Here is a 12,500-nt window from a genome sequence, read left to right as displayed (position 1 = left end):
TTCCTATGACTTGACTTCATTTATGAGGGAGGTCTCAAAAAATTAACCCATTATTTTTGGCTAACTCACTCGGACCTCCAAGGGGACTAACAATTAAGTGGGCTTTTTTATTTCGTTTTATATTGCCCTTAGCCAGCTTTCCCATCTTACATAAGAAAAAAAAAAATAGTGAGTTACTGTACCGTCACGTAAGAAGACATTGATGAGGTGGCGTCTGATTATTATTGTTGTATGTGTCTTTTGAAAACTCGTAGTCGTTCTGATGAGACAGCATACTGACCTCGTTATTTTTGATTTACAAGTATTGTAAGTCTATGTGTGTGTGTGTGTGTGTGTGTGTGTGTGTGTGTGTGTGTGTGTGTGTGTGTGTGTGTGTGTGTGTGTGTGTGTGTGTGTGTGTCTGTGTGTGTGCGTGTGTGTCTATCGTCAATTCTCTCTCTCTCTCTCTCTCTCTCTCTCTCTCTCTTCCTACAATGGCGGCTGTTCTTCCCTCACTTGCTTTGAATAATTAACTGATTGCGTTTGAGTCAATCTGTGTTTTTCTTCTCTCAGTCTTACGTAATTCTCTTCTCCGCTTGACTTCCTCTCTCTCTCTCTCTCTCTCTCTCTCTCTCTCTCTCTCTCTCTCTCTCTCTCTCTCTCTCTCTCTCTCTCTCTCTCTCTCTCTCTCTCTCTCTCTCTCTCTCTCTCTCTCTCTCTCTCTCTCTCTCTCTCTCTCTCTCTCTCTCTCTCTCTCTCTCTCTCTCTCTCTCTCTCTCTCTCTCTCTCTCTCATTCATCCTTTTTCAAATATTTTCTTCACAAATTCTTGACCTGGTTTCTTTTCCTTTCACTCCTTTCGTTTCGTTTCTTTTAATGTTGATTTTGAGAGAGAGAGAGAGAGAGAGAGAGAGAGAGAGAGAGAGAGAGAGAGAGAGAGAGAGAGAGCACCACCCACACATCTTATTACAAACCCACTCTTCCATTCTTCCATCTATCTATCCACTCATACCCCTCACTCACCCTTCCATCCACATGCCAATCCATCCATCCAAGTCCATCCATCTATCCACACATCATTGTATCACCAAACAACCACTGACTAATCCATCCATTTACATCCATATACTAACTCACTTATCCAACCAGTAACTGCAAACCTCCCTACCCTATATCTCTCACACACACACACACACACACACACACCTGCCGAATGAAGGGCCAGGTAATGGAAAGTAATAACAAAGAGTTCAAGGTTACGGCGAGTCATTCTATGCCAATTGCTGGACATTTAATCAGTTTAATGCGGCAATGAATTATTTTTCATGGCTCGTTAAGGTTCCGTGGTCCTGCTGTTGCTGTTTTTTCCTCTTCCTCTTCTTCTTTTTGGCTTATTTGAGGAATCGAAGCAGCAGCAGCGGCGAGGCGAGGCGAGGCAGGACGTGAATGATTGAGTGGAGAATTAAGGGAAGAGAGAAGAAGTGAGCGTGTGTGTGTGTGTGTGTGTGTGTGTGTGTGTGTGTGTGTGTGTGTGTGTGTGTGCTTTCTTTATCGTTATTCTGTGCTTTATAGCTCTACTTTTTCTTTTTGTTAATTATCTACTGCTACAACAATAAAAACAACTTCATCTACTACTACTACTACTACTACTACTACTACTACTACTACTACTACTACTACTACTACTACTACTACTATTACGACTACTACTACTTCTACTACTACTACTACTACTCCTACTCCTACTCCTGCTACTACCACTACTACTAGTACAACCACTACTATAACTTTAACTATTATTCTCTCTTTATTCTATTCCTGTTCAGAACGAAGCAAATCGATAAAGGATTGGCTAAGAGAAAGCGGCAAAGGAGGAGGAGGAAGAGAAGGAAGGAGAGAAAGGAGGGGAAGAAGAGGAGAGGAGGAGAGCAGGAGGGAGTGAAGGAAGGAGACAGAAGACCACAGAACGGGAGCTGCTGCCGTGCTATAGATTAACTGAAGATAACTTACTTAATTTATGGGTGTACTGATTGCTGCTCGTGTATGTGTGTGTGTGTGTGTGTTCTCTCTCTCTCTCTCTCTCTCTCTCTCTCTCTCTCTCTCTCTCTCTCTCTCTCTCTCTCTCTCTCTCTGCTAGCCGGCCGCCATCAAAACACACATAAAGCGACACACGAGGACATAAAACACACACTGAGGCAAATCAACAAATCAATATCGCCCTTTATATTTCACTGCAGCAGGAATGAATACAACATAAACCCCGTCGCTGCCACACCAAACACCAGCCGGGAGAAATACTCGTCTGGCTGGGATAAAAATAAAGAAGGATTACAGAAAGACAAGAAGGAAGGCAGCATAACTAATGGCCGTGTAAATCAGAACAACATTTAACAAACAAGACACAAGAGAAGGAAGGAAAATAATGAAAAAGAAAAGAAAAACTGGACTAGCAACATGGAGGAAAAAAAAGACGAAGGGAAAAAAAAGGACCAAATAGATGATTAAAAAAGAAAAGCATATAGTTTTTTTTTTACATCATATCTATCATCATTAATATCATCAATGAATATGAGAGAGAGAGAGAGAGAGAGAGAGAGAGAGAGAGAGAGAGAGAGAGAGAGAGAGAGAGAGAGAGAGAATGTGTGTGTGTGTGTGTGTGTGTGTGTGTGTGTGTGTGTGTGTGAGTAAGACAGACAGACTGTGCGCTGCGTAAGACTTGGCAACTAAAGCGAAAACACGTAGGAAGGAAGGGAGGAAGGAGATGGGAGGAGGTTGGCCAGACGCAGCGTAGTGAGGGCCGCTAAACGGTTTATTCTGGAGCTGTATCAACATCTGCCGTTACCTAATGCTGATCAGGTGGCGGTAACTCAGCGTTACTGGGTCACTAACGGGCATTGCCACAACAGGCAGCGCACCCGAGAAGCGAACAGCCTGGCGTTCACTGAGAGGCGCAGCGAGGAAGGAGGCGCTGGGATGAAGACGATGGGATAAAGGCGATGGGATGGAGGCGCTGGGATGGAGGCGATGGGATGCAGGTGCAGGGAAGGATGCGCAAGGATGGAGGCGATGGGATGGAGGCGCTAGGATGGAGGCGCTAGGATGGAGGCGATGGGATGGAGAGGATGGGATAGAGGCGATGGGATGGAGGCGTTAGAATGGAAGCGCTAGGATGGAGGCGATGGGATGGAGGTGCAGGGAAGGAAGCGCAAGGATGGAGGCGATGGGATAGAGGCGCTAGGATGGAGGCGCTAGGATGGAGGCGATGGGATGGAGGCGATGGGATGGAGGCGCTAAGATAGAGGCGGTAGGATGGAGGCGATGGGATGGAGGTGCAGGGAAGGAAGCGCAAGGATGGAGGCGATGGGATAGAGGCGCTAGGATGGAGACGCTAGGATGGAGACGCATGGATGGAGGTGATGGGATGGAGGTGCAGGGAAGGAGGCGCAAGGATGGAGGCGTTGAGATGGAGGTGCAGGGTGGTGGGGGGTGACACAGGATAGTATACGGGGGAGGGTCAAGAATGGATCCAGGGGCGGCATCATAACCCCATAATAGGCCATAGAAGACCCGAGATGGCCCAAGGCGACACTTCGTAACCTTTTTAGGAGCACCATGTCTCCTCTCTCCCTCTCTCTCTCTCTCTCTCTCTCTCTCTCTCTCTTTCCCCCGGGCCACAATTCCCACTGGCTATCTTTCAACTTCTGTGGCAATTTGCTTGTTCCTTCCCTCCCTTCCCCGACACACGCAAACAAACTCACCGACACTATTACACTGTACTCTGACTACCAAATTTCTTCAATCTATGAAACAAACATGAGAAATTGAAGAGACGGGGAGGAAGAAGATTAAAGGGCCGTATTAAAGTGAATCACTCATGACATTAAATTGCGATATAAGACAATTCATAACATTAAAAGTAATGTATGAAACCTTTGCAATCGTCTCCAGGAAAGAAGAGATTAAGAGGAATGGATTTTGCAATGTTTAACGTTTATAATGTTTGGAAGTGGCTACAAAATATGAAAGATGTCTTGGAGTGGTTATTGATTAAGGAAAGATTTAATTTAAAGGTTTAATTCTTTTAAAACCCACTTTCAAAAACACTGCTTTCCCACCACAGCAATCTTCCAAGGCCACGGAGACGATTGGGAGGGTTTTCAATAGCATGTCTCTTAGCAATAATGCAAAAATATTCTTAATCTATCACTAGAACTATAAAAAAAAAAAACGTAAAAAAGTGTAGCGTCAACTAAAGAATTATGAATGTAATTGAGGAGAGCAGGAGTGTTTCAGAGTAATTATGGCTCGTAAGGGTCTTGACATCCTATAAATTCAACGCTGTTTCCTATAAATATCTACATTATTACTTGGATGTGTGGTAACAAGGACCGGGTTACCGAGAAAAAAGGTTCATGTCAGCGGTGCCTTAGTTAAGTTCCTTGTCACTGCATCAAAACTTGCGAAAATAACTAACAGGTTCTTGAGAGTGCTTGCAAGGGAACGGCAGCCACACACCTTCTACTGCCATGCAAGTCGGGTTTTTCCTGTCATGTTTCGAGGTGTCAGGTGTTGGAGGAGTGCGTGTACTTAATGCTTTGACTGATTGTTATGTTGGTCTGCAGTGGAATGATTGAGTTGTCGTGTTCTTTTGAGTGTTACTTTTTTTTCTTTTTCTTTTATAAATGTCATGATTTTTTTGTTTTGTTTACATCGTATACTAAAAGTTGCTGTCAACATACTTTATATATCGATATCTATATATCCATCTGTTTGACTGTCTATCTACCTAACTTTCTGCTTATCTATCAATCTACCTGTCTATCTTTGCATATATCTTGCTGTCTATCTATTCATTCACTAATCTATCTATTTAGCTGCAAACCTTCACCATCTATTCCTGTCCAATGCACTATCTGCTGCACTATACAATTTCGCTTCCACTCCACCTCTCCATCTCATTCCCTGCCTCTACCCTGCTCTCCATCTTCACAAGTACCGCTCGCCAGCTGGATTCTCTCTTATCTGATCTCTCTCACACAGCGAGCCACACGACCACCACTCACACGCACAACTCCTCCTATCAACCCGAGAAGTGCCGTCTGCACCACCACGCCCTTAATCAGCACCAGTAATAGCCACTTAGCTCCTGCAGCGCCGACCGACCGAACATCAGGTGCACATAAGCGAGTTTCTTAGAATTTGTGTGTCTCGAGAAAATATAAGAGATGACAATGAGAGAAGATGAAGTAAATCGTTGGTATACAGAAATATAATTTTCATCCAAGTTGTGTATCTTTATCAATAATATTTCCTTTAATAATTGCTGGTGAAATTCCCGAAGTTTTTATCAGTGAAGGAGATATTTCAAAGTTAGACGAGAGAGAGAGAGAGAGAGAGAGAGAGAGAGAGAGAGAGAGAGAGAGAGAGAGAGAGAGAGAGAGAGAGAGAGAGAGAGAGGAGAGAAGAGAGAGAGAAAGAGGAAAGAGGAAAGGAAAAAAGAAGAGAAGAAAAAGAAAAAGAATAACGGAAACCCAAAACAGCACTCGCCATGGAAATCTTAAGTGGAAGAAGACAAAAAAAAGTAAAGAAAAATAAAAATAAAAACAGAGAAAGGCGCCGCGAAGGACATCAAAAACAATAATTACTAAGAGCACACTGGCGGGACCTGAATACCTAAGAGGAGCGACCGGCGCCGCCAGAATACAAAACACAGCAAGCCACTCACCGTACTGGCATCTTTGTCCATAGAATCCGCGGGAACATTTGCACTGGCCCTCGATGCACCGCCCTCTGTTGAAGCACCCGCGCTGGCCACACCCACCTGCAGGAGAAAGAAAAGGAAACGTGAGGAATAATGGCAGACTCACACCCAGCCAATAGCATTCCTGTTCTCTTCTACTTTGTATTACCAACACTTAAATTCTTCGGGTCTTGTTAGAGAGACTAAAAGACACATGAGAATTAGTCCAGTATTCTGAAACACTTCCATTATTTCAAGAGGCTCTATCATTTGATGCTACGGTGTTTTTTAAAGGTGTTTTACGGTGTAAGTGACTATATCATCAACAAGAGAAATACATGTGAAAGCCCTGCTAATCATCTCTGTGGCCTTTGAAAACAGTCGTGGTGAGGAAGTGTTTCTATATGCGGGCCTTAGTGCTACAGGTTTGCACTCAGTCAAGTTTCAAGCCTATAAATCTAACTCAGTCTTCTTGCAATCTCCCTTGCAAAATCTCCTGTCTATTCCTGGTTGTTCGCGTTTAGAGTCTCCACAAAGGATCATTTTCTTCTAGTGGGCTCTATCTTCTGCTCTTTTCTCAGCTACACCACACTAACAATATACTTTTCATAGCACCCACAGTTTCTCTTGATTTTTCCTTTATTTTCCTTATCCTTCTGGGTCTTCTACACCTTTCACTGTCACATTCACGCTAAGCATATCCTTTTCCACTGCATTCATACACTTTCTCTCAGATCTTCTATTTTCCCTGCCCGTTAGATATATCTCCAACATCCTCCTCCCCGCATTTTCCTCAGCTTTATCTCCTCGCATTCCCAAGCCACCTGTCTCGCCTCTTCAGCTTTGTTTCCAAGGCAACGCACTGTTCTGTTGCGCTATAACAATGCTAATTACTGACCACACACCGCTACTCAAACCTGCATACGTATTTCACTTCACTGCTTTGGTTTGCTTCTCTATTTTGTGATGAAAGTGGTGGTAGTGGTGGTGGTGGTGGTAATGGTGGTGGTTGAAATATTGGTGGTGGTAGTAATGTTGTTGTTGTTGTTGGTGGTGGTGGTAGTGGTGGTGGTGGTCGTTGTGGTGGTGGCAGGAAGTTTTTAGACAGAAAAGAAAATTCATAAATGTACTCGACGTAAAATCACGCTAGCTCTCTCTCTCTCTCTCTCTCTCTCTCTCTCTCTCTCTCTCTCTCTCTCTCTCTCTCTCTCTCTCACACACACACACACACACACACACACACACACACACACACACACACACACACACACACACACACACACATTTACACAAGAGTACTCTGCTACATGAATTACAGGTGCAGCCAACACAATCCCGCACAATGGTTGGTCCGGGATTGATGTGATGTTCGGCATCATTCACTAACATTGGTGGAAACACTCGCCAACCAAAACAAAGCAAAACATTAATGGGCAAAGATAAGGGGAAAACAAATACAGTCAACATGTGTACTGACTTTCCCTTGACGATGAAAATAACAAAAATAATAATGATAGAAAAAACATATTGAAAAAAGAAATATTGAAATACATCGGAGCTAACCACACACACACACACACACACACACACACACACACACACACACACACACACACACACACACACACACACACACACGCCATTGCTCAAAATACCAGCGGCCAAAAAGGAAAAAGAGAAAGGGAAAAAAAAGGAAAATAAAAACTAACCGGCAGCTGTACACCATCCACGTTTATAGGGAATGAAAACTGCAGCGTTTAATATTCATAAAAAAGGTGGAATATTCAGCGGCCAGGTGTGTGTGTGTGTGTGTGTGTGTGTGTGTGTGTGAGAGAGAGAGAGAGAGAGAGAGAGAGAGAGAGAGAGAGAGAGAGAGAGAGAGAGAGAGAGAGAGAGAGAGAGAGAGAGAGAGAGAGAGAGAGAGAGAGAGAGAGAGAGTACAATACTTCATAAAGAGATTAGTAAATATTTTTTCTAATTCACCTTCTTCTTCTCCACCTCCTTCTTCTCCTCCTCCTCTTCCTCCTTCTCCTCCTCCTCCTCCTCCTCCTCCTCCTCCTCCTCCTCCTCAATCTTCTTAGCTCTTCATTTTAGTAATTCCTTTCCCCACACGAAAAAACAAAAATGCAAAATCTTTCAAAATCAGCAGGTGTTGATTCCCAGTCACCTTTGCACCAACGAGACAGCCTCCTCCTCCTCCTCCTCCTCCTCCTCCTCCTCTTCCTCCTCCTCCTCCCCCTAAGACGCTAGGCAGAACTTCCCACTTACGGCGACGTCCATTAGCAGAATTTTTACTCGCAGGAAATGGCGAAGGTTTAATTAGAACGCGAGGACAAATGTGGGAAGAGAAAACGTTAAAGGAAAATGAATACACATGTTACTCTGTTTATTTCACGGCGGCTGGCTGGCTGGTTGGCTGGCTGGATGGCTGGCTGGTTGGCTGGCTGGATGGCTGGCTGGCTGGCTGGCTGCTTGGCGAGTGTCTATATGTCTGTCTGTCTGCCTCCCTGTCTGTCCGCCTGTGTTTGTGTGTGTGTCTGTTGCAAGGTTGTGGGAGAAGAGAGTGGCCAGCGCAAGAAACTGGCAAAATGCTTAAGGAATTTCATGCAAAACATTTCCCTGCCGCAGCAAAAAAAGAGAAAAAAAGAAGAAAGAAAAAAAAGGAAGGAACGAGAGAGAGAGAGAGAGAGAGAGAGAGAGAGAGAGAGAGAGAGAGAGAGAGAGAGAGAGAGAGATGTGAAAAAGTAATAAGAAAGAATGACGCCGTAACGCTTGCATATTAATAAGGTAGATAGTAGAAGCAGTGATGATGATGATGATGATGATAATGAGGAGGAGGAGGAGGAGGAGGAGGAGGAGAAGGAAGAGGAGGAGGAGGAGGAGGAGGAGGAGGAGGAGAAGGAAGAGGAGGAGGAAGAGGAGGAAAAGGAGAATGAGGTGGAGGAGGAGGAGGAGAAAGTGATAAAGTATGTGATGTAATATGGCATCCATCCAAAGCAAAAAAAGAAAAAAAAAAACAAGAGCAAAAGAACAAGATGAACAACAACAACAACAACAGCAACAAGAACCCCCGTCTCCTCCTCCCACACACACACACACACACACACACACACACACACACACACACACAACAGAGAAGGAAAGAAAGAAAAAAATAACGAAATAACGCAAGAAAGGAAACAAGAATGAAGACACTGGCACGGCACAACACTTGCGTATGAACTAACAACATTTTGCATCACCACTGTTACTCTTTCACCCTCACTCTCCTCCCCCTCTCTCCTCTCCCTCCCTCCTCCCTCACTCTCCTCCTCCTCCTCCTCCTTCCTCCCTCCAAAGCCTCATTTCTCACCCTCCCACACCCCTCTCCTCAACATTCCTACTCCTCCTCTTCCTCTTTCTTCTCCTCCTTCTCTTCCTCTAGTTCTTATTTTTGTTCCTTCTTCAACCTCTCCCTTTTTTTTCTTTCTCCTCCTCCTTCTCTTCTCTTTTTTTCAACTAATATAGAGGAGACGAAAAGATGAGAGAGAGAGAGAGAGAGAGAGACTTAACCTCACAACATAACACCACACACTTCCATCTCTCAACCCATCGACTAATTTGATAAAGCCTCTGTCAACATCAGCACACCCTTGACTGACGAGAGAAGGCGAGGAAGAGGAGGAGGAAGAGGAGGAAGAGGAGGAAGAAGAGGAAGAGGAGGAAGGAGGAGGAGGTTAAGGGGCATTTGAGGTCACATAAGGCGAGGCTACAGAGAGAGAGAGAGAGAGAGAGAGAGAGAGAGAGAGAGAGAGAGAGAGAGAGAGAGAGAGAGAGAGAGGGAGGGAAGTAAAAAATTGAGAAGGTAACCACAAGCAAGAGGAAAACACTAATTCCATGTGCCTCCTTGGTGTTCTCTCTCTCTCTCTCTCTCTCTCTCTCTCTCTCTCTCTCTCTCTCTCTCTCTCTCTCTCTCTCTCTCTCTCTCTCTCTCTCTCTCTCTCTCTCTCTCTCTCTCTCTCTCTCTCTCTCTCTCTCTCTCTCTCTCTCTCTCTCTCTCTCTCTCTCTCTCTCACTCACTCCTGGCCGAGAAAAATGATGCTTCGAAGTTTCATAGAGAAGAGAGATGAAGAAGAAGAAGAAGAAGAGGAGGAGGAGGAGGTAATGGTGGTGGTGGTGGTGGATGATTAGGTATAAAGAGGTATGTACAATATAGATAAAGCGAAATTAATGAAGAACAGAAGGGAGCGGAAGGAGGGAAACCGAGAGAGAGAGAGAGAGAGAGAGAGAGAGAGAGAGAGAGAGAGAGAGAGAGAGAGAGAGAGAGAGAGAGAGAGAGAGAGAGAGAGAGAGAGAGAGAGAGAGAGAGAGAGAGAGAGAGAGAGAGAGAGAGAGACAGAAGAAGATGAGGTAAGCTAGAGAGAAAGAGGAAGAAGAAATGGAGAGAATAGGTAACGAGTAACGAAAAAGAACGAAAGATTAGATAAAGAAAATACAGCAAAAAAGATGGGGAAGAGGGAAAGAAAAAGAGGGAAAAGACGAAAAAACAAATTGAAAATAACCTCGGAAAAGAAGAGAATGTAATAAGTAGAAAAACTTACGATGAAGGAAGTGGAAGATAGAGGAAAACAAGACAGGAACGAAGGAACGAGACACTAAGGAAGAACATGAGACGAAGCACTGAAGGAAGGAGAGAAGGAACGAAAGAGGAAAGGAGGAGAAGGAAGCACAGAAGGAGAGAAGATAAGACGGTAAATCTCTGTCACACCTGCTAAGTTCATTAAGGCGGCATGGTGTCCCCAGTCCCTAAGTAGCAAAGGTGAACCACGTCCCGGTACATACTGAGTTTATTAAGGTATTGAAAGTATTGTTGTTTACAAAGGTGGTATTTTCAACGTTGTGTTTCTAAAGGTATTAGCATTTACTTGTTTTGTACAAATTCCCTTATTCTTCATGGAATTAATTACAATATTGCTACATGACGGTGGTGTCTTGAAGGTGATATCAACAAAGGCATTGGTATAAGCACTATCAAACAAAAATATAAATGTTTTTACACAGGAACTGCCATTTATAGACTTCACCGGTTTCTCTCTCTCTCTCTCTCTCTCTCTCTCTCTCTCTCTCTCTCTCTCTCTCCCTCTGGTATTTCACTTCAAGAGGAGTCAGAGAGGCTAAGACTGTCAGACGATACGTATTAGTACAATATTATGACAGCCGGGCTAATGTGCTTGTCAGGCCAACCCATCCCCTCCCTCAGCCCTCTCTGAACTGTACTCCCCTGGCATTACCCGGCAACACTCTGCTCTGTCTTTGCTTCATCCATGCCTAGACATGTCTCTGCTCTACCTTCCCTGTTTTTACTATGCTCTACCCGATCCTGTCTAATTCTGTCCAATCGCCTCTCCGTTCTGCTCTGCCTTTTCCTTTATAGTAATTTCTGTGTCCTCCCTGTATCTGTAATTCCCTGTCTTGTCTACCCTGCTCTCCAATTAAATTTTTCTACTTCTCCTGTCCTCACTTCAGCTTACCGTATCAATATTCTTTTTTCTATACAATGTGGGTTTTCACGGGAATATATGGGCTAAACGAGGTATTTCTTGGTTCTACATTACTTCACCCTGCATCTATACCTCTCCTCACCCTGCCTTCCACTACCCTGTCTCCATTTCGTCCTGCCCGCGGTCTGCCTCCATTCCTATCACCTACACTCCACTCCGACTCTCACTTCATCTACCACCACCTATCATCCTGTCTCCACCTCCTCTTGTGTTGCCCTCATCATCATCACCTACTCAACCCCTATTCTCACCTCATTTACCACCACCTATCACCCTTCCCCGCCCCGCCCAGCCAGATCCCCGCCCAGGCTCGCCCATCGCCTCGCCCACCGCCTCGCCCATCGCCTCGCCCACCGCCTCGCCCACTAACAAATCGAACGCTACAGATCCAAATATACTCCACTTATCGAAATTAATGTCCCACCGCGGCCATAAAAGAAGTCCCGAGGGTGTGCGAGTGTTGGGTTAGCGGCGCCCTCGCTCAGGCCGCCGCTGCTGCCAGCCTCCCACAAACAAACAAGGAAATAAAGTCGTAATAAACAAGCACATATAAAATGCTCTGGTAGAAAGTTGATGGAGACTGAGTGGTGTACAAGGCGGCCATTACAATTTGTTCATATTGTTCAGCAGAGCTACAGTGTTCTGGGCCGCAGTGTTCAGCAGGGACAGGCAGTGTTCGAGCCGTTAGTGTTCATTTCAGGGTCACTTCAAAACCATACAAGTTTGTGAGGCTCGCCATTCTCTTCCAAGTTCGTCATCGGCCAGCTGACGGGAAGCTTAACCCGTCTTCTGAGAATGTGAGGCGCGGCATTGTTCTCCAAGGTATGAGGCTCTTCTCTCACGGCACCTCCCCTCCTTCTCCACCCAACAGCCTCCTATACCCCACACCAACCACCTACCACCCACACCAGCCTCCTATCCCCCATATCAGCCCAACCTCCTACCCCTCACTTCCAGCCACCTACTCTCCCACCACACCAGCCTCTTACCACCACCCCAGCCTCCTAAGCACCATCTCAGCCGTGTATCCCCCTAACCCAGCCTCCGCACCCCTCACACCAGCCTCCTACCCGCCCCCACCACCCACCCCACCCCTCACCAGTCTCCTATCCCCTAACACCAGCCTCCTACCCCTACCGGTCTCCTACTTTCTACACTATAGCCTCCTCCCCCACCACACCAGCCTCCTACCCCTCACACCAGCCTCCTACCCCTCACACCAGCCTCCTATCCCTCACACCA

General features: G+C 45.3%; 1 protein-coding gene across 2 annotated transcripts in view; it reads right to left on the bottom strand.

The window, feature by feature from the left end:
- Nucleotides 1–12,500, bottom strand: part of LOC123504734 (multiple epidermal growth factor-like domains protein 6) — a 247,815-nt gene that overhangs the window by 34,316 nt on the left and 200,999 nt on the right. For both annotated transcript variants that reach the window (XM_045255491.1, XM_045255492.1), the window contains exon 6: nt 5,704–5,799. In XM_045255491.1, the coding sequence (XP_045111426.1) occupies nt 5,704–5,799 (96 nt within the window). The remainder of the gene's footprint in view (nt 1–5,703; nt 5,800–12,500) is intronic.

Source organism: Portunus trituberculatus, chromosome 17, assembly GCF_017591435.1.
Source record: "Portunus trituberculatus isolate SZX2019 chromosome 17, ASM1759143v1, whole genome shotgun sequence".
In the NCBI taxonomy this organism is placed as follows: domain Eukaryota; kingdom Metazoa; phylum Arthropoda; class Malacostraca; order Decapoda; family Portunidae; genus Portunus; species Portunus trituberculatus.
This window is presented reverse-complemented; position numbering and strand designations above follow the sequence as displayed.